Source organism: Octodon degus, unplaced genomic scaffold, assembly GCF_000260255.1.
Source record: "Octodon degus isolate 3935 unplaced genomic scaffold, OctDeg1.0 scaffold00235, whole genome shotgun sequence".
Lineage (NCBI taxonomy): Eukaryota > Metazoa > Chordata > Mammalia > Rodentia > Octodontidae > Octodon > Octodon degus.
The window spans coordinates 2353619-2375770 of record NW_004524811.1 but is presented as its reverse complement, the minus strand read 5'-3'; the positions used below and the strand labels follow the sequence as shown (position 1 = coordinate 2375770).

Below are 22152 nucleotides of genomic sequence, written 5' to 3'. Positions count from 1 at the left end.
TAGTCTGTGTAGGCTTGGCTTTGTCATCATGAAATTCTTAAGTTGTTCTTTGTCATGGAAGTATTTCACTTCTCCATTATACTTGAAAGAGAGTTTTACAGGGTACATCAGTCTGGGTTGGAATTTGTTTTCTTGTAAGACTTGTATTACTTTACTCCATGCTCTTCCTGACTGGAAGTTTTTTTAGAGGGATTTAGTAAGAAAATTTTGCATTATGAATGGGAAATAATGATGCTAAGTTAAACACATGGTCTTATATTTGCATTCCTTTTTATTTTATAGAGTTTTCCTCATTAAACTTTTACATGCTACTCAGTATCCATTCATTGATGATTCTGGTGTGGATCAATTGTTAAAAGGATAGGCAAATGGCTATTTTCTAGTGTCTTTATTATTTCTTCTGCATTTATTAATGGGCCTTTATTGTAAGAAGTACCTTTCTCTTTTATTTACTAATAGTAGTATGTGCCAGTGGATTTAATTTTTTATATTTTATTGTTTTATGCTTAAATTAATGTCAAAGGACTATCCGAATATCTTTAATTTCTATGTGCATTTAACCTGTTTGCATAATTTTGGGGCATTTTCTGTCATAATAAAAATGTTTTCCTCATGGGATCATGTTTTGGAAAACTATTTTCCTCGGAAAATAGTTAGGATAGATATACAGCTCCATTCTCTTAATTCAATGAATAGAGAGATTTGTTCTAATAGTGTTTGAGACAGGATATCATGTCTGCATCTTGTACAATGAATATCCACTAAGACAACAATATGCAATGTATTAATTATTGAAAATGTGCTAGTAATCAGTTGTGAAACTATCTCATTGCTCTTTGCTTTTCAATAAAATTATTAAAAACAAAAACCTAAGAACTTAAATGAGGAAAAAAATAATTAGAAATTCATAAAAGTGAATTCAGGAAGGCAATTTTTAAACATAGAAGTTGTATCAGAAAATTAAACTACAGGTACCCTTGAAAAAATATGTAATAAAAAGGGCCAGCCTGATAGCTCAGTGGACTAAGCGCCTGCTTAGGCAGAGCACAGCGGTTGGGGTTCCATCCTTCGCATGGTGTGCTGTGCCAGCCCTGCCCGCGCAGCGCACTGAGACAGCGATGAGACTGGGTATGGTGGTGCACGCCTGTAATCCCAGCACCTGGGAAGCTGAAAACAAGAAGAAAGGTAGTGGCTAAAGGGAAATGAAATATTTATGATAGGGAGTTTCAGATTTTTTGCTAGTTACTGCCTATTGTCACTACCTTAGAAGAAAGTTTCTTTAATGTTTGTGACTTTTTTGAATCAAACTTGAATACATAAAAGCTGATGTGCGATTGATTTCTAACAGAAGGGTGATCAAAATACATGGTGAATGTTTTAATTGAAATTACCACAATGAAAGGCACATAGCTATTCATCTTTCTCCAAATATTTCCCCTCGTTCTGAGCACACTTATTCCATCATTCTTTACTTTCTGGAGCAGTTAAGCAAACCTCTTTTGTGAGTATCTTTTCGGGGTGTCGTAATAAATATGGAAAAGCTGCTTCCTAGTGCCCTCCAACAGAAGGCAGGCTGGTGAGAACATTATGGTGTGTTCTCACTTGGATCTTGGCTTGTGCCTCTTTTGACTCTTTCCTAAAGTCAGAAAGTGCTCTGAAAGGTGAACATTTGAATCTATTCAGAAAGTTGAGCTAGCCACAGCAGTGGAAGTAGACATGAAAGAAGACTGCCAGCCAAATGTGTTGGGAGGAGGAGTATATCAAGGGGAACTAATGGCAATATGTTTAGAATTAATTTTTAAAATTCCAGTGAGGTACTCCAGTCATCCTCCTAGTGTGTGAACCCAAAAGCAAGAGAAAAAAGCTTTTTTAGTAAACTTGCTGCTTTTCTCACTGGATAGCCTGAGTTCTTTAACTTAAAATAACATACTAAATATTAGTTTAAAATTTTTATTGTAATCTCTAATGATTAATTACAATTAAGATTTATAATGATTAATTCATAGGGAAAGGTGGAACTATTACAGATTCCAGGTATAAGGTATGGATGGTATTCTCTATCTTGTACTCCTTGTAGTGATTGCTTTTTTGATACTTGATTTGTTGTCTTGATAGTTTAATTTATCAGAACTCTAAAGATAATTGTTCAGGTAGAGATAAACTATATCAAGAAAAAATGAAATGTATTTATGGATATATTTGACACTGTGAATTACAAGAGCTCTTTTTATCATATTTTTAGAAAAATTATAGTTTGAAATTAACTTTTTGATCATCATCAAAGCTTTCCTTATTTTTAGAAAAATAACTACAGCTGATATAAATGAAAAGAACCTCCTCAGTTGTTGCAAAAATCAGTGCCCTAAAGAGGTAAGCTGTTATAGGAACTTGTTAGCGGGGCTCCTGAGGCACTTTTTTCTGAGACTTTCTTGTTTGTTCATCGTATTTCATGTCATTCTAGTGAGTCTCGTGTGATTGATGTCTGTAAAAATGTAGCATATGGGGTTAGGATAGATGCTCATCTCTTTATGGAATTTGGGGATATTAGGATTGGGAATAACCATTTGCAGATTTTTGTAAAAAATTTTCAAAGATGAATTTATGCAAATAAAATATTTACCTTGTGTTAACTCCCTTACATGACTTAGGCTTTGAATAGATACAGTTGTGTGAGAATAGATTCATAATAAGTTATTAAAATGAAGATGTTCCCATGTACACATGCCTGCATACGTGTGTAGTGGGGTAGTGTGGAAGGATAAGTGTTCCCATTGGCAGTGTTTTGAAGATGCTACATAGAACATGGACTATAGTACATTTTCATATTGTCATTTAGTACTGGTGTTATTCATCATTAATACTCAGCATTCATATAGAAAGATGTGGGTTTTTTGTTTGTTTGTTTTTTTCTTTTGAGATGAGGTCTCACTATGTGGTTCAAGCTGGCCTTCAATTCACTAAGCCTCTGAGTGCTGGGATTACAGGTGTGTGCTAACAAGTTGTAGGTTTAAGAAAAAAAATGTGGTTGCTTATACAAGCCTTGTATTCCAACTAAAATTACCAAAAGTGGTTAAAAGAATTGTTCAGAAAAAAAGTGAAAAACAAACCAGTGATTTAACCTCAAAACAATTTATGAAACCGTAGTTTATTTTGTGAGTAATCTGAAAGGTGAATGTTCCTTATTACTTACACAGACATTTCAAAATGAATCATTTTGACTATGAATGGACTAAATAGTACTTCCTTCCTATAAATACTTTGTTCTTCTACATTCACCAAATGTTTCTTGTCCTAATGTAAGAAAGAGATGACAAGGCTTAAATATAAGTCTGTGATTAAATCCAAAATAAGAATCAGTGTGTGGATTATTCCTTTGAGTTATATAATGAAAATAAAGCATAGAATATTTCAAATTAAATTTTCTGAGTTCTTCAAGTCCTGAAAATTCCTGCTAAAATAAATTTTTGTCTTAGTGGAGATTCTAGATAATAAACAGCTGAGAATATTTTACTTTTAATCTGATTCAGTAACTTGATATGGTTTTTCAGATAGAAATATGACCGTTTAGTTCTTGATTTGAAGTTTAGCATTGCTTTAGCTATGATTAAGTAGTGATGGTTATTGTGACAATCAACAAGACTAGATGAGTAGCTAGTTTTTCATTTTCTGTTATTACCCATTTTCAAGATGAGGATTTTTAGGTCATTCTGAAGTCCCCAGTCTTCCTAGAATATCCTTGGGGTTCCTGGAAAAATGGATCCATAGGTTGGATGAAATAATTCAAGTGGCACTAATAGTTTGGAAAGATCTAAGAGTGCACAGGAGAATTTCATTATATCCAGCAGTAGTCGTTTTTGACTCCTAGCATTGGTAAGTCTTCAGTAGTGGTTCTCTGACTTTAAAATGTGCCAGAATTGCTTTTCAAGGGCTTGTTAAAACTGATGGCTGAGTCTTGTTCCATAGTTTCTCATTTTGTATCATGGAGCCCAATATTTGTATTCTTAAATAGTTGTGATTCTTTTGGCCCAGGAACATACTTTGAGAACGACTGAGACACATAATCAATTTATAATAAGTGTGTCACTCTGAATCTAGTAGATATTTTATAGTGAAAGTTATGAGATTCTTATACATTCTAATATACCAGATATTATTTTTTATGTTCTTATAAATTCTGTTTATTTCATCTTTTTCTCTCCCTCCTGTACATTTGTTTTGAGCAGAGACATCATATCTGTATCTAGTATATAGTTTTCTAGCTCTTTAATTGGTAAATGTGTATTGAAAGCATATGAAAAATGAAATGGGATGTCATGACATTCTTCCTGCTCCACTGCTTCTCTGGTATATACTCTACTGTTTTTTAGGTAGTTTAATTAGATAGGAGTTTGTTTGTTTTTTTTTTTTTAAGTTATTACTGTTACTTTGCAGTCCTAAGTCAGGGGTCTTCACACTGAACTGTGATCTCTAGCTGTTTTCATTTTTGAATCCTTACATGGGGTCTTGCTAAGTTGCTCAGACTGTATTTGAACTTGTGATCAAGTTGCTTGGATTATAGGTGTGTGCACCACCACATCTAGCTAGACTTGAATTTTAATGAAAATACAAAGGTGCCATTAAGGGCTGTACTTTGAAAGTACATCATATGTGTATATTTTTACTTTTTTCCTTAGGAGATACAGAGGGACCAAATGGAACACAGCTTAAATTACTTCTAAAAGCTTTTTAATTTTTTAATTGAAAAACCATTGTATTTATTATGTACCTCAGTTTGTTTTGAAATATATATGAATTAGAGTAAATGAAGCTAATTATCTTATGTATTACCATACCGCTTTTATGGTTAGAGTATTTAAAATCTACTCTTTCAACAATATCATACATTGTTGTAACCACCATGTTGTACAATAGATCTCTTGAATTTATTCTTCCTGTCTTAACTGAAAGTTTGTATCCTTCAAACTTTCAATTTTTTTCCAATACCCCTAGCCACCCTAGACCAGCCTATGCAAACTGTCATTTTCTACTCATTACTTTTTTTTTTTTTTTTTTTAATGTATTTAATACAGGGTCTACGGGACCTTGCTACACAGATCCTCCTGTTTTCAGCCTCCCAAGCTCTGGAATTATAGGCATGCACCACCATGCCCAGTCTCAGTTGCCATCTCAGTGCACCCTGGGTGCAGGGTTGGCATGACATGCCATGGATCGAACCTCGGTCCCTGCATCTGCCTAAGCAGGTGCTTAGTCTGCTGAGCTAGCTAGCCGGCTCTCTACTCATTACTTTTGAGTTCAACTTGTAAAAAATTCTGCATGCAACTGACATTATATTATTTCTGCTTTCAAAACTTCTTCTGAACTTGGTGTTGCCATTCTTGTAAAAGCAATGTTACTTTTTATCTAGGAAAATTACTCTGTGCAATTTCAGTTGTTCATATATAAAGCGAGGGTAATAATTGCCATTTCAGAATGTTCTTGTGTTTTAGTGAAGTAACAGCTTGGATTAGTATAGGGTAAGCACTGTGTATGTGGCAGCTATGGTGATGAGCGTGGATATTTATCTGTAAACAGTATTGTTTTATAAGTTTCCTTCCTGTTTTGGAAAATTTTTTACTTGCTTCCTTTCTTACTCTCTAGAACCATTGATTTCAAGTTGACTTAGAGTAATCAGTTACTTTTAGACAAGATGTAATTCAGAGATTGAGGAAAGCAGAGGAAGTTATAGAGTCATAATTTGAGGAGAAGAGAGGGTAGGTGGTAAGTCAGTGCCACATATTTTGGTTTCTTTATGAAGTCGGGCCGTGTGCACTGTAGGAACTGTAAGAGTAAAGTTAAGAAGTACACAGACTTGAAGTAAGTACTGTGTGCCAGGTGTTTATGTGGGTAAACACTGAGCAGGTTAAGCAGTGTCCAGGGCCTAGTAGTTGTGTCACTGTATTTTGTATATTACTCCTCCAGGAATCCAGCCAGGCAGCTCAGTTCTCTGGCACATGGATTTCATGATTGCTACAGATTTCCTCATTTCAGCACATTGTGGAAGCTTGTGCAGGCACGCTTGCATGCATTCCATTGACTGGAACATGATCATGTGGCTGTAACTAGCTGCAAGAATGGCTGTAAGATCTGCTATTGGAGTGGAGCTGGGGAGAATATTTAAAATTTCTTTTTTTTTTTTTGGTTCTGGGAATTGAACTCATGACCTTGCACTTGCCAGGCAGGCACTGTGCCACTGAGCTGTATCAATACCCAGTCCTAAAATTTCTTTATACATTACTAAAAAGAAGATTGTTGGAAAATTAACCTATCCATTAGCCATTATTGATTTGGACCGTTTGATGGAATCTTTCTTAAGCTCGTTGTTGGGGTGTGGAAGGATGGGACATACTACCACAATGCACTTATGTACTTGCTTTATTTTGGTTTTATTTTAGCTTCCTTGTGGTCATAGATGCAAAGAGATGTGTCATCCTGGTGAATGTCCCTTTAATTGCAACCAGAAGGTTAAACTTAGGTGTCCTTGTAAAAGAATAAAAAAGGTACGTATTTTAAGTAATTGAAAATACTTTTTCTGTGTAAATTCTTCTTTTGTTTTGTTTGGTCTGTATGGTCTGTTCTTTTGGGTTTATTTATTTTTTCTTTGGTTTTCTGAGTTCAAATCGTCTTAGAATCTTTTAGATCTTGTTTATTTCAGTAAGTGCTTAGTTTTAAAAATCAGCTTTGGCAATTTAATTTTCTTCAGTTTAGCAATTAAGTATTATTTTCTGTTAGAATCAAGCTCCATGCAGAAGCAACACATTTTGATGATAAAATGGGTTTCATAATTTAAGAAATGATGTGAAATTAAACTTTGTTCTAATTCATTAAACTTTTTGCCAATAGTGTCTTTTCAAAATGTTACCTTTGAAAGAACCTCACATGCACAGCCTCATGAATAAAATAACACTCAAACTTGGAAAGAATTATAAGATAAAGTAATAGTAATGAGGAATAAACAGGTGAAAACTAATGATTGCAAGGCACAGTAGAAACAGAGTCTATACAGTCCAACAGAATTTGTGAGGGAAAGGAGTGGATTTTTTCAGCTATGATTTTGACTTGCCTGTTGGCAGGTGGGACCCTGGACGCCTTTGAAACTTTATTTTATGTTGCTCTTTGATTTACCATATTTCATGTTAATACTGCTTCATGTATTAAGTATTTGGTTGTTTCCTCAGGTGCATTAGTCACATTTTAAGAGCTCATGTGTAGTTAATACTACTCTTCTAGCTAGTACAATTTTGGAGCATTTCTGTTATCCTAGAAAACTGGGTGGTAGAACTATTGTGTAGCATTTTATTCCCTGGAAGCTAGAAGAATAACAAAAAGTAGTAAAGAAAAGAAAAGAATAAAAATAATATGGGCCAAGTTGCCAGTGGCACCTAGTAAATAATTATTACATGGATGATTTTAACTGTTTCTATTCACTTTTTTTAATTATGAGAAAATAAAGAAAAAAAACACTGATTGAATCACGATACTTCATGCTTAGCACTGTAATATCATTAAATAATAATTATAACCATAAACAGATAAGTTTTTTATGGCATATATTTGTGAATTTGAAGGAAAGATCATTTCAGTTTGGAAATTTGTATTGACTGTAGGAATTGCAATGCAGTAAAGTACGTGAAAATCAGGTTTCTATAGAATGTGACACAACATGCAAGGAAATGAAGCAGAAAGCATCTGAGGTAATGTCTTATGAATTTTTTTAATGTGCCAATGACATTTCTCTACTTACTATGTGCATTTATTTGTATGCTTTATTAAAACCATTTTGAAATCTCATGTTTTAGGGCTGGCCAAATAGCTCAGTGGATTAAAGCACCTGCAAGCAGTGCAGGGGCCAGGGGTTTGATCCTGGGGCCTGCCGTGCCAGCTGTGACCCCCCGCCCCCACCCACACTGAGATGGCAGTTGAGACTGGGCATGGTGGTGTGCGCCTGTAATCCCAGCTCTTGGGAGGCTGTAAACAGGTGGATCACTGAGTCTGATCTAGTAGTGAGACCCTGACTATCTTGTAGACCCTTTCCCTAAAAAACATACACACACACACACACACACACACACACACACACACACACATCTCATGTTTTTAGTCTAAAAGCTAAGTTTTATGGGCTTATTTTGAATCCAGAGCATGCTTTTATCTACTGTGTACCTAATTAAGTTTTACATCCTTCAGCAAGTAATGTTTGCTCTGGGCCACAGTCATTTGCTTTGATGTTAGCATAAGTTTCCTGGAAATTTAGATTAAAAGAATACAGAGGGAGAATTTGGGAGTATTGTTCACGTTATTGTTTTCCTTTGTCAACCTCGTCCATGAATAAACTCTTGATTTTGTTAAAACTAAGGATTCCCTTAGGGCCGAGGAGATAGCGCAGTAGAATAAGCGCTTGCCTGGTAAGTGCAAGGGCCCGAGTTCAATCCCCGGTTCTGCAAAAAAAAAAAAAACAAAACAAATCAAAACAAACAAAACCCCACGGATTCTCTTCCAGATAGAGTATTTGAAAAATGGTGAATTTAAGCTTTAGGGGATTGTAGTATTTGATGCTTAATTATAGATTCCTGATAGAATAATTTAAGAGAGAAATTCAGAATTTTAAAGTATTTCAGTAGAGTTTTATAACTTTCACTGTGATCTGAAGTCTAATATAGTTGAGGAAGTATATATTTAAGGAATAATATTCCCCCACCACTCTCAATCTATTAGATTGTGTCTGATAAAACTTCTCAGCATAATTAATTATCTTTCTTTAAACAGTTTTTAATATGAGACTTCCAAAATTTGATACAGGTTAATAGAGCCTGGCTGAGAAGATACTAGTTTTTTCTCTACAAAATTATATAATTAATATTTTAATTTGTTTTTAAATGCATTTAAACAGATAAGAGAAGCAGAAGCCAAAGCTGCTCTTGAAGAGGAAAAACGAAGACAACAGGTAGCTGACCAAAATAATTTGTTTCTTATATTTGTGTCTATTGACTTGTTACTTTTGTGCAAACTTAAGGTAGATGCCAAATACAAAAAGGAGCTGTTCACCTATAATATGAACTGAATATAACATAGTTTCTATAAAACAAAAATGAACCACATATTCACTTCAGGTATGCCGAGACTCTAAGAAGGCATAGATTTTGCGTATTCTAAGTGTTGTATATCTTTTTAGTTTACTTCCTTGCTAATTTCATTCACTGTTTAGCTGTAAGAGCTTTAAGTCTTTTTGGTGGAGTAGTAAAAAGAGTATCATGTCATCATTTTGTAAGGCATCTTCTGGAACCCATGTCTTTACTTATGTGAAAGTATTTGAGATTTTTAACTTGCAAAAAATACATTTGTTTCAATACTGTGTTTCCTAAGTCCCCATTAGATCCTGAAATGTAGGCCTATCTCCCATTTTTTGTTATAACCTAGAGAAAAAGTATGTTTCTGGTATCCACTGTTTGCTCAGATACTGATTGTATACTCCAAAGAGTGGCTTCACTTCCTAGTATGATGTGTGATTAATCACTTGGTAATTTGTATCCTGAGATGCTTTATACTTATAAACTAAATTAACCATTTTTTTGTGAATGAGAAGATTAAAACGTGTAAGAGTTGGAACAAGAAGATATTAGAACAATTTGTTGGCAAATAAAAATCAGCCAAGATGATCTCTGAAATTTCATTAGTCTATAAAGTTGATTTGCCTAGAATCGCTATAATTACCAAAGCTAATACTGGTTGGAATCCTGGGTGATTAAATTATTAAAGATTTTTATCCCCAACACCATTTAATGATCAATTATGGATGAAAATCTTAAATATATTCCTGTTTACTGACTTTCAGAAGAATGCCTAGAACTTAATGCTTACTTATACACCGTGGGTCGTCATTTCAGCATTATTTATTTTACTGTCAGTGGTCGTCAACTTTGTCTGCCTTTACGCTAGTTTGATTTTTTTCTTTATATAACAACCATGTAGGAATAGTTTGGGTTGCTTTGCACATGGAAGAATGCTACTTTATATCAAGTAAATGAAGTATATTGTTAGGTCTTTTTCATTTGTGGTAAATGAGTATGTTAGCTGAAGCTTACATTTCTTTCTATTACATAAACATTTACAGACTCATGTATTTTAGTTAATGACTCATGTTTTAATGAATAACTATGTACTATAGTATATCATAATACATTATCATAGTATGCAGAAGTTTAATACTTAATAGTACAATAAAAATCCACATTTGATAATGAGCGTAACCAGTTATCCTTTTTTAGAACTAGTTTTTAGTTCTTTAGTTTTTGCATTAAAATTTAAAGCATCTTTTTTTATTTCTTGAAGAACTTTTACTGTATATTTAAAAATATATATTTGATACAGAGAAGATTTGAGTCCTGGCAACTTTTTTCTCATTATTTTGAATTTCTTCCCTAAAATCACTAATATTTATTTTATTTCTTGAGTTGCAATTTGGTGGGGTTTTTTTTTGTTTTTTTTTTTTTTTTACTTCTTTTTTACATTTGAGTTGCAATTTTTTTCTTCAGTTGTAAGTTTCCTTTCTCGCCAGGCATGTCTTAGCACTTTTAAAGAGCTGATACTGGAATATGATTGTATTGAAGTATAAAACTGATGTTTATATTTTATAAGGCCCCAATTCAATCAACTTTTAATATTTATTTTTATAGTTAGGCCTATAATCTTATGTAATCTCTGTTGTCACTCCCCAGCTCCTCTTCTGCTTCTCAAATTCGGTAGTGTAGAGATGTGTTGTGCTCAAATTAAAATATTTACCCCATTACTATTGAAATCTCCCAAATTGATTTATTTTAATTCAAATGGAAAGTTTCAAATACATATTGAATTTAATAAAAAATAAACTTTTGATTTAGGCTGAACTGGAAGCTTTTGAAAACAGATTGAAGGGTCGTCGGAAGAAGAACAGAAAAAGAGATGAAGTGGCAATTGAGCTATCATTTTGGCAAAAATACAGATACTGTTTTCTTCCAGTGTGTGGAGTTGCAATGGTAGTATTTGCATGGTACATCACAGGTGGTACAAAGTAAATAAAATGTTTCATCTTTTAATATACCTCAAATTGAATTTAGATAAGTTGTTGAATTTGGGATATTAGATAATGCGTAATTAGAATATGATATTCATTCATGTCTGTATTCTCCAGCTGTTGTTAGAGGTACAGAATGTTAAGCTTTATCTTACTTCGTATTCTAGAAAGGGGAGTATAACATAGTTTAAAGTAAAAGCATGACTGAAGTTGTAAAGTGTTTTATAAGGCTTAGTGATAATTACATGTTTGTCATTATTGTGCTTCTTTGTATTAACTTAATTGATTTCATTTAATATTTCAAACAAACTGTTTTGGATTTTGTAAAATTCAGATGAAACTGAGCCATATGTGTAGTAAGTGGGAAATTTTTCAGTGTTTCAGTTGTTTAGTACTTTTCTTGATCATGTAACTTTTTTTTTTAAAGCAGTTCTCTAAAAGATCTGTTAAATTGTAACATGAAGCTTTAATAGGTTTTAAAAGTTGGTGAGGAATTATTGGTCATTGAAAATTTCACTGTATTCCTCAACAAATGCCAGACTGAGTTCTTTACATATGGCTGTTTTCTGTGCAAGTAGCTTTCAGCTGAAGATGGCATGTTTTATAAAACTTGTATGTATCTTTTAAAGATAATAATAAAAGAAAAAACTAATATTTATGAGCAATATGTGCTGAGCACAGGGTTTATATATGGAAATGATTCACGTTTTTCTTTACTACAATCTTAGGTAGATTATAGCTAGAAGTAATTCTTATAAAAACAAATCAGTGAGTATCAGTAAGCCAGTTCTGTTGGAATTTTTAAGTCATTTTTACGTGTCTTTGCTGTTTAATTTTTGTATGGTTAATATTTTCATTAAAACTTTCGTACCAACTTTCTAATTAGAATGTTTGTTATTATTTAAAAGATGCAGGAATCTGTAATTTTAAGTTGGGGATTAGTATCAATGCATAAAATTTTAGTATGTATTTGATACAGAATTCAGTGACTGATACAAAAAATCCAGCTGAAAAGTGGTACAAGTGTATTAAGAATACAGGAATCCAAAGAAAGAATGTAAAATTTGTTGGCTTTAACTGAAAATTTTGATGTCATTCTTTTTAATCAAATCTTAGTAGGTGTGCAGAATTAAAGGGCATTCATTTATTGCATTTATATTGATTTGGGGGCTTTTTAAAAATAGCTTAATAATGTAGTTACTGCATTGGTATTTTGGGAGCTCTAAAGCAGATCCATATACTCAAGATAGGACCTGCTCAAACCAAAATGAATCTAAAATATGAATGACCAAGGATTTGTGTGGGAATCCATTTTCATTTCTGTCAGAATCTTGGCTGATTAAACAAGTCTGAAGCCAAATTTATACCATTAGTTGGGCAATTTTTTTTTCTTCCCCCACATCATGGGGAAGAATTTAGTGAGCAGAGGAAGGAGATTAAATGAATGATAAACTGAACTGTTGATTGTTTTTTGTTTGCCTAGCTCAGAGCTTAATATATCCAAAGTCACAGCTATTCATTCATTGAGTCATCAAATATGTGTCAGAGATCTGAAGAATCTAGCTGAGGGCCCAGAGCCCATGGCAGCGCCCCATACAAGTCTGCAAGAAGGCCAAGGAATCTGCCCCAGAAGACTGAGGGCTTTGCTCTGGAAAACCCAAGGGCTGTGCTGGAGACTAGAGAGTATATTTTTGAAGGTTTTAAAGGGGTGTAGTTTTATAAGATTGTAAGAATGGGAAGGGTAAAATCAGGAAGGTAAATGAGTCAGGAGGTGCTGCAGCTTGGAGTTGGTGTAGTTCTGTGACCTTTGACTTCCATTTCTGTGACTTCCCTTTGCCTTGGATGAGTGGCATGGAGATGCTGAAGAAATTGCTGCATAACAAGCTGCAGTACAATGAATGGAACAGGAGCGAGGACAGACACTGCTCAGAGGAAGAAGTATAAATGGCCAGTGAACACATGAAAAACTGTTGAACATTGCTGTCCCCTACATTAGGTTCTGTCTCACTTCAGAAAGAATGACCATCATTAAGAAACCAAATAATAAGAAATATTGCTACAGCTGTGGGGGAAAAGAACATTTCTACACTGTTGGTAGAAATGTAAAGTAGTACAATCACTATAAGTCAGTATGGAGATTCCTCAAACTAAAAATAGGAATTCCATTCAACCAGTTATTCCCCTTCTAGGTATCTTCCTAAAGGATTTAGTCATCACATTACAGTGATAACATGCATATCCACGTTTATAGCAGCACAATTTCTAATAGCTAAATTTTGGAAATGGCATATGTGTCCATCCACAGATAAATGGATAAAGAAAATGGGTACTTAACACATAATGAAGTACTATGCTACTCTCCTATGAAGAATAAGCTTGTATTCATAGGTAAATAGATATACCATGAGACCATAATATTAAATGAAGTAAATCAGGCACACAAGCTTAGATATCACGTGATTTCTCTTTTATGAGAAACATAAAATGAAACAAAAGAGGTAATAGGCAGTAGGGTGATCTTTTTCTAGTGGGAAGGAGACGAATAGCTGGAGAGAAGGGAAAGAAAAGGGATTTTTAAAAAAAGTGGAAATAGAAATTTGTCAAATTGGAAAGGGACCAAGAGTTGGAAGGAGCAGGTGAGAAGGGGCAGAGGGTGAGAAATTAAGGTGTGCCATGAACATGGGTCAAAGCACGTGGGCCATATTAGCTACCGTGAACATGGATTAACAAACCTTTAAAAGGTTAAGTGTGGCTAAATGTTGTCTAAATATTTATGTAACTTGCCTTTAGAGAAAGTGCTACAAATTATTGTTTGTGCTTTAGTTTGAGCTAAAGAAATAAAAAATGCTACCAAATAACCAGAAAAAATGACAGGGATAAAATTGTGAGTGTGATGGTCTTTGTTTCCTATTTGTGACCCAAACAGTGCAACATATTACGTTACACTGTATACAATGTAAAAAGTTTTAGCTTCCTGTTTAAAATTAATGGCATTTACATTGAAGTCATCAAGATTTTTCACTTTACACATTTAGGTCTGTTAACACTCATTATTTTTGCTTCACTTTCCCTCTTTATACCCAAATTAACTTTAAACAGTCATAAATAGGTGTAATAGTACTGAAATTGCAAAAGGAACTTTATTAAAAGTTACCTACAACTTGATAGAACTTGGCTTTTTTTTTCTTGTCTTTTTTATTTTTTAAAAAAATTCATTTTAAAGAGAATATAACAACTGATAAGACATTAGAAATGGAACACATTTAGAAGAACAATATAAGAATTACTCAACCATGGTTTTTGTGTTACACTTGCTGTCCTTCATATAGTTCCTTAGATTGCACATACCACCATAAAGATTTAATAAAAGTGAAAATTTTAAACATTGTTTTCAAAAAACTGATGGAAGTTATTAGTACAATCATCTCTTGCCTTTTTTCCTGTCTTTTCTCTTTTCCCTCATCTGTGTTGTTTAATCCTTTTTTAAATTTTTTAAATTAATTTTATTGAGAAACAGCAATGAGACAGTTTCAGAAGTGATTAATAGGACAGTTTTAACAATTGATACATTGCATATTGTTATGTTCTTAGTGGTTATAAATAGTACAAGATACAGACATGATATCCTGTGCAAATCCTATTAGTACAAATTTTCTCACTGAATTAAGAGAAAGTAGCTGTGTATCTATCCTATTTTCTATATACAAATACAAAATGGTCCTTCATTTGTATCACTCTTTTTTGTTTAGTTTTATTAGAGATGGGTATTCTATTGCTGTTTAAATGTTTTAGGTGCGTGAATTCAGCAAAATAGTCCAATATTGTCCAATAGTCAATAGTGGGTTATCCAGAGGACTGGCAATGTCAGAAGTTGTTGACTTGAGCCTTTTACAGCTCAACATATCAATATGGCTTTAATTTTATACCTGATTTTTATACTTTTCTGCTGGATGATTAAGACCAAGAGAAGGCAAGACATATAACAAGAAATGTATCTTTTGTATCTGATTAGGTCAGTCAAGTCCCTTCAGGATTTACCCTGAAACCCTGTACTGCAGATTGTAGATCCTTTGTCAGTATCAGCCATGTGGATGAGTCATGGCCATTGCTTGACCAATTTTCTCTCTGTGAAAGCTGGAGAGGATGTTTTCTCTCCATGTGACTCTCCTTATACATACTCCATGTCATTAATCACATTACTCTGTGGCCCCATAATCTTGATCAGAAAATTTGGGACACAACTGAGTTACATGATGTTACAGTACAGATTCTCCTATGTCCTGAGTCTTCACTGACTTTGAAAGGCTAGGGCCAAAATGTTGGCTGTCCTTGTAGCCCTTCTTTTTCTCAAATTTTTGGGCTGCAAACTTAAGTTGTTAACCCTCCAAGGGAGAAGCTTTTTACCCTACAACATAATTCAGTTGGGTTTAACCTCACTATCTGACTGAATAGCAAACATCTTAGGCATAACATGGAACAGTTATTTTCCATCTAGTATTGATATGTTAAATTATAACTCTACAGAATATGGAGAAAAAAATTTTAAAAATATGAATAAACAATTACATATTTTTTCACAGAAATTTAGAAATCTAACCATATACAGCATTGTAGCAGGACAGTCCTGCAACATTCTTTTTCTTTTCTCATTTGTTACCCTTTTTTTTTAAACAAACATTTACTTGAGAGACAATATAGCAGTAATTGACATGACATGACCAGCAGTATGTATTTAGAAGACCAGAACGACAGGTATTCCAAGCATGACCCTTGTATTACACATTGCTATTCAGTGCAGTTGCTTAGTTCACAGATATTACCATATATAGGAACAGGGAATATCTTTCCATTTTCTGAAGTCCTCTATGACCTCTTTTTTCAGAGTACTGTAATTTTCTTTGAACAGATTCTGTGACTTCTTTAATTAGATGAATTCCAAGGTATTTCATTTTCCATGGTGCTATTGTAAAAGGTATTTTTTTCTTTAATTTCCTTCTCATTGTGTTTGTTATCTGTGTAGAGGAATACTACTGAGTTTTGGGTATTGACTTGATATCCTGCTATGCTACTGAATTTGTTTATCATTTCTAGTAGCTTCTTGGCGGAGTTTTTTGGGTCTTCCAAGTAAAGTATCATGTCATCTGCAAATAATTATAATTTAACTTCTTCTTTACCTTTTCTTATTCCTTTTATTTCTCTCTTGTCTAATGTCTCTAGCTAATGATTCCAGAACTATGGAATAGGAGTGGCGATAGAGGACATCCTTGTCTTGTACCAGATGTAAGATTAAAATATTTCAGTTTTTCCCCACTTAGAATTATTTCAGCTGTTGGTTGGCCATAGATGGCTTTTATCAGTTTGAAGTAGAGGCCTTCTATTCCAATTTTCTGTAGGACTTTGAACATGAATGAGTGTTGGACTTTGTCAAAACCCTTTTCTGCATCAATTGAAATGATCATGTGGCTTTTGGATTCGGCTGTGTTGATACAGTGTATTACATTTACAGATTTGTGTATATTGAACCATCTTTGCATCCCTGGGATGAATGCTACTTGGTCATGATGTATAATCTTCTTGATGATTTGCTGTATTCTATTTGCTAATATTTTATTGAGGATTTTTGCATCTATGTTCATGAGGGAGATTGGCCTGTAGTTCTCTCTTTTAGTTGCGTCTTTCCCTGGTTTTGGTATTAGTATAATACTTGCCTCCAGGAATGATTTTTGGAAGACTGCTTCCTTTTCAATTTTATTGAAGAGTTTTAGGAGTATAGGGATTATATCTTCCATAAATTTCTTGTACAATTCAGCTGTGAATCCATCAGGGCCTGAACTTTTCTTTGTCAGTAGGTTTTTTTTATTACATCTCATATTTCTTTGGCTGTTATTGGGCTATTGAGAGTGGTTTTGTCTTCTTGATTCATTTTTTGGTAATTTGTATCTTTCTAGAAATCTGTCCATTTCTTCTGTGTCTTTTGTTGTGTGAGAGTAAAGGTTCTCAAAGTAGTTGTTGACAGTCTTCCGAATTTTCACTGGATCTGTGGTAGTTACACCCTTTTCATTCCTTATTGCTTGTATTTCAATTTTTTCTTTTCTGTTTTTGATGAAGTTAGCTACTGGCCTATTAACTTTGTTTAATCTTTCAAAGAACCAGCTTTTTTTTTTTGTTAATTCTTTGAACTGTTTTCTTCGTCTCAATTAAATTAATTTCTGCTGTAATCTTTATGATTTCTTCCCATTTTTGGACTCTGGGTTTCATTTGCTCTGCCTTTTGTAGATGTTGGAGGTGCAGCATTAGAGTGTTTATTTGTTCCCATTCTGTTTTCCTAATGTGTGAGTTCACAGCTATGAATTTCCCTCTAAGAACTGCTTTCATCACATCCCATAAGTTCTGCTAAGTTGTGTTTGAATTTTCAATGAATTGTAGATATTGTTGAATTTCTTGCTTAATTTCATCTATAACCTATTGATTGCTCAGTAGGATGTTGTTTAATTTCCATGTATTTATGGGATTTTTCTGTTTTGTTGTCTCATATATTTCCAGTTTCATTGCTCTGTGGTCAGATAATATGCATGGGAGATTTCTGATTTTTTGCATATTCTTAAGCATGTCCTATGGAGCAGTATGTGGTCTATTTTAGAGAATGACCCATGTACAGCTAAAAAACAGATATATTCAGCTGTCATTGGGTGGAACACTGTATGTCCACCGCGTCCATTTATTCCAAGCTCTGGTTCAGTTCTACTACTTCTTTGCTTATTTTTGTCTGCTTGACCTATCTTTTTAGGATTAGGGGGTATTAAGTTCTCCAGTTAAAATTTTGGTATTGGATATTAGATTTTTCATGTTCATTAAGAATTGTCTTATATAGTTGGGTGCTCCTGTGTTTGGTGTGTATATACTTATGAGTGTTACCTTTTCCTCTTGTATTTTTCCCCTAACCAGTATATAGTGGCATTCTTTATTTAGTTTGATCATTCTTGGTTTGAAGTTGAGACTGTCTGAGAACAGGATTGCTACCCCTGTTATTTTCTGAGTTTCTGTGGCGTGTAGTATTGTTTTCCATGCTTTCACTTTCAGGCCATGAATTTCTTTATGAATTAAGTGTGTTTCTTGTATGTAGCATGTTATTGAATTTTGCTTGATGATCCACTCTGTCAGTCTATTTCTTTTAATTGGTGAATTGAGTCCATTTACATTGATGGTTATAATTGAGATGTATTGATTTATGATCGACATGTTATTTACCTGCTGTTGTTTACTCCTCCTGTGTTTGTTTGCTCTATTTCTTGAGTTCCTCTTTTCTCGTTCGTGAAGTTCTGATCATTTTCATCCTTCTGTAGAACATCTTTTAGTAGTCTGTGTAGGGTTGGCTTTGTTATCATGAAATTCTGTAGTTGTTCTTTATCATGGAAGTATTTCACTTCTCCATCAAATTTGATAGAGTGTTGCAGGTTATAGTAGTCTGGGCTGGAATTTGTTTTCATAGAGGACTTGAAGTACTCTGCTCCATCCTCTTCTTGCCTTCATGGTTTGTGAAGAGAAGTCTGCCGTCTCATTCTTACTGATTTCCTTTACATGTGATCTGTTTCTTTCCTCTAGTGGCTTTCAGTGTATTATTCTTGTGCTGGATTTCTGGGATCTTGACTATTATATTTAGTTGGGTTGAAGTTACTTAGCATTCTGTATGCTTCTGTTACTTGAATGTTAGATTGCTTCCTCATATTTGGGAAGTTTCCTGTTGTTACTTCTGCCCATGTTCTTTTTATATCATTTGTATTAACTCCTTCTTTCTCATTGATGCCTATTAGTCTCACGTTATTCGTCTTTGCATCGTCTTGCAGGTGATGAATCATTTTTCTTGCATCCTAGTTGTTTTTAAGGGATCTTTTCTTTTCACTAGCTGCGACAGCGTCTTCAAGATCTGAAACTCTATCTTCACTTTCACTCAAACTGTTTTGAAAGCCTGTGATTTAAATTTTAAGTTTCTCTATACCTGTTTGAGTCTGCTTCATGCAATGTATTTCTTTTCTGTATTGCTCAAAGTATCCTTCGCTTTTCTAATGTTTTAATCAGAGTCTACTTTAGAAGCAGTTATTAATTCTTTTACTTCAAAGATTATTTCTGGTCTGATTCCCTCTATATGTTTCTGCATTTGATTCTTTACTTCAGATGCTGTTAATTCAGGGATTTCTTTTTTTATTTCAGAGATTAATTCTGATCTGAGTTCCTCTATACCTTTCTGCTCCTGTTTCCTTACTTTAGACGCTATTAATTCATACATTTCAGCTGAGCTAGTGTCCTCTGCACTTGTTCTGGGTGGGCTCGAGGCCTGAGCTTGCATTTTGCTCCTTCTCATTCCTATAGCACTGACCTCTGTCCTTTGCTGTCGAGCGTTGATGCAGTTATAACCTGAGCACTAACTGAAAATCTGGTGCAGATGTATCAAGTTTGTGTTTATCCAGTTGTGCCTGGTTTGGGTCCAGCTGTTGTGCTTAGCTCCTTCCTTCTGCTGCCCATGGAAGTGAACCTTTTGTGCCCCTCTTGCACAACAGTGAACCTGCTGCACCCCTCTGTTGTGCCCCTGGCCTAGGGCATGTGGGGGAGTGCAGAAGCTCTCTCACACACTGGCAGGTCCTGGGCTTGGGCTGGATCTGGGGGGTCCTGACAGCATCGCAGAAGCTCTTGGTGGGCTTGGGCCGAGGGGTTCCAGAGGAGTGAAGGGGTCCTGAGGGTGTGGCAGAGAGTCTCATGCGGTGTTCCTGGGTTTTGGTGTTCCTGATAGTGTCGCAGAAGTTCTCTGTGTGCTTGGGTTAGGGGGGTCCCAAGGGTGCAGCAGAGGGTCTCACGTGACATTCCTGGGTTTTGGTCTGGGGAGGTCCTGTGGGCACAGGGAAGCGGGAAGCTCTCCCACGCACTCACAGGGCCTGGGCTGGGCTGGATCAGAACTTGCCTTTTGTAAAGAAGTCTGCAAATGTTAATTTTGAATATAGGTATATCTGTTTAAAGGTGACTTTTATAAGAATTTTATTTTTTTGAGACAGGGTTTCATTATGTAGTTTAGATTGGCTTTGAACTTAACTAGGTAGCCCCCCAGCCTTGAAATAGTGGCAGTCCTCCCTCAGCCTCCTGTATGCTGGGATTACAGGTGTGCATCACCATCCCAGCAACCTGTTGGACTTTGAAAGACTTACTGCAGAGAGATAAAAGATGTTCCATTTCCGTTCTGGGAACTTTTCTCCTTAGGTGCCTGCTACAATGAAAACTTCTGCTGTCACCATGTATATAGTCTATTCTGTGGTCTCTCTAGCTAAACCAGTAACTAAGGACTAAACCAGATTATGATAGCAGTAAAAAGAAGGGTCACACATTGAGCGGTTAGCTCATTTCCATAGATGACTTTCTGAACTTCAGGCCTTGGAGGATTTGGACCAATAGATTCTGACCTAATATAAACTACTAAATTATGATGGTCGTCTAACATAGCTGAAACCCTTAAAACAACAGCTTATCTTCCAAATGACCACTTCCTCCTTACCCACTCCAGCACTAGATACTATTTCCTCTCACCTTCCCCTGCCCCCCCACACAGGAGAGACCCCAATCAGCTGTTTACATGTAATTGAAACTGCCCCTCAAACTCCACCCCTAGCTAAAGTTCATCAAAGCCTCAGCTTTTTGTCTCAGGTCAGAGGATTTTTTCCCATCTGCCCTTGATCCTCTCCATGTCTTTGGAGTTAATAAAGGCTTCTTTTATCTTTCCTGTCTCATTGCACTGCTGAAAAACCCTCTCATTTGGTGCCATGACTTGGATGGTGAGTTATGAAGCTCCCAGGGCATTCCCTTCCCAGGTTTTGAGCTCCCTCACCAAGCCACTTCCCACTTCTGCTTCTTCCTCTGCTGCCTGCCATTGTTAGCCTGCATCCAACACTGGCCAATCTCAACTCACACAGGTGAGCCCAAAACTTGTCTATGGGAGGGGCTTGCTCATTTTGTTTCCTTTATCTCAAAAATCAGCTCATATCAAGACCGCCGCCCCATCAATAGTCCATCTAGACTTCTTTGCCCCCTGGGTTTCTTGGTGATGACCATTAAACAGAAGTTCACCCACTTCCATACCCACTCAAGTTAAAAAGTGACAACTTTCTCTAACAAGAGTGGTCTCAGGCTTTGCCCTATTCTTTGGCTCACCCTAATTGATCACTATGGGAAATATTCCTTCCTGCCCTCTAAAACATACCCCCATTGGGATGCCTCCTTCATAATCTCTGCTCCCTTGGCCTCTGATAGGCCATAAAACCAAAAAGTAATCTTTTACTGCCCATCGGCTTGGCCACAGTATAAACTCCAAAACAGCAGCCAATCTCCTGAAGGAAAAACTTTTAACCCCTTAAAACTCTTGCTACCACAATGGCAAATGGCTAGATGTCCCTTAAAAACCTTTGTTTGCTCTAAAGACACACCCCTCTCACCCATACCTACAATCTGCCCAGACTCTTCTCTTTGAGATCAGATTCCCATATATTTGGTGCTGTAGAGCTGCCAGTGGAGCTACCACCTGAGCTGCCACCCCCTGCCACAGATGCTACTTAACCTTCTGACCTCTTAACTTTCAGGGACTGAGGAGGTACATTAGTCTCTTTGCTCCTTCTCTCCTCCTTTCTGTCATCTTCCGGTGCCTGATGGTCCTGCATTCCTCACAGCACCTCCCCAACTTGCAGCCACAGTCTTTTTCCTTCAGGTTTCTCACTTTGAGACAAAGTGCAATCCACAACTAATGACACAGTTTCCCCAATAGCATGATCCCCTCCCTCTACTATCAAGCTAAGGGCAGAATAATGGCCCACTGAGCAAACACTGCCCTTTACAGTCAAGCCTGCTGCTCACCCCCTCTTCTCGATCCCCTTGTCCCGCAACCACCTCAGCAGGCATTGTCCAGTTACAGCCACCAAAAAGAGATTCTGAATCACAGCTTTCTTCCCCTTCCTTAAGATGCCCTTCTTGTCAGCCTACAAATCCAGGATTTGTCGGTTGTCAGTGCCCCTCTATTTTTTGTTCCTTATACT

At 35.5% G+C, this 22152-nt stretch overlaps 1 protein-coding gene across 2 annotated transcripts in view; it reads left to right on the top strand.

The window, feature by feature from the left end:
• Positions 1–11974, top strand: part of Nfxl1 (nuclear transcription factor, X-box binding like 1) — a 59594-nt gene extending 47620 nt beyond the window's left edge. For both annotated transcript variants that reach the window (XM_023706003.1, XM_023706002.1), the window contains exons 19-23: positions 2301–2370; positions 6432–6536; positions 7644–7730; positions 8927–8980; positions 10914–11974. In XM_023706003.1, coding sequence (XP_023561771.1) covers positions 2301–2370; positions 6432–6536; positions 7644–7730; positions 8927–8980; positions 10914–11087 — 490 coding nt within the window. In that variant the 3' untranslated portion in view covers positions 11088–11974. The remainder of the gene's footprint in view (positions 1–2300; positions 2371–6431; positions 6537–7643; positions 7731–8926; positions 8981–10913) is intronic.
• The last annotated feature ends 10178 nt before the right edge of the window (positions 11975–22152 follow it).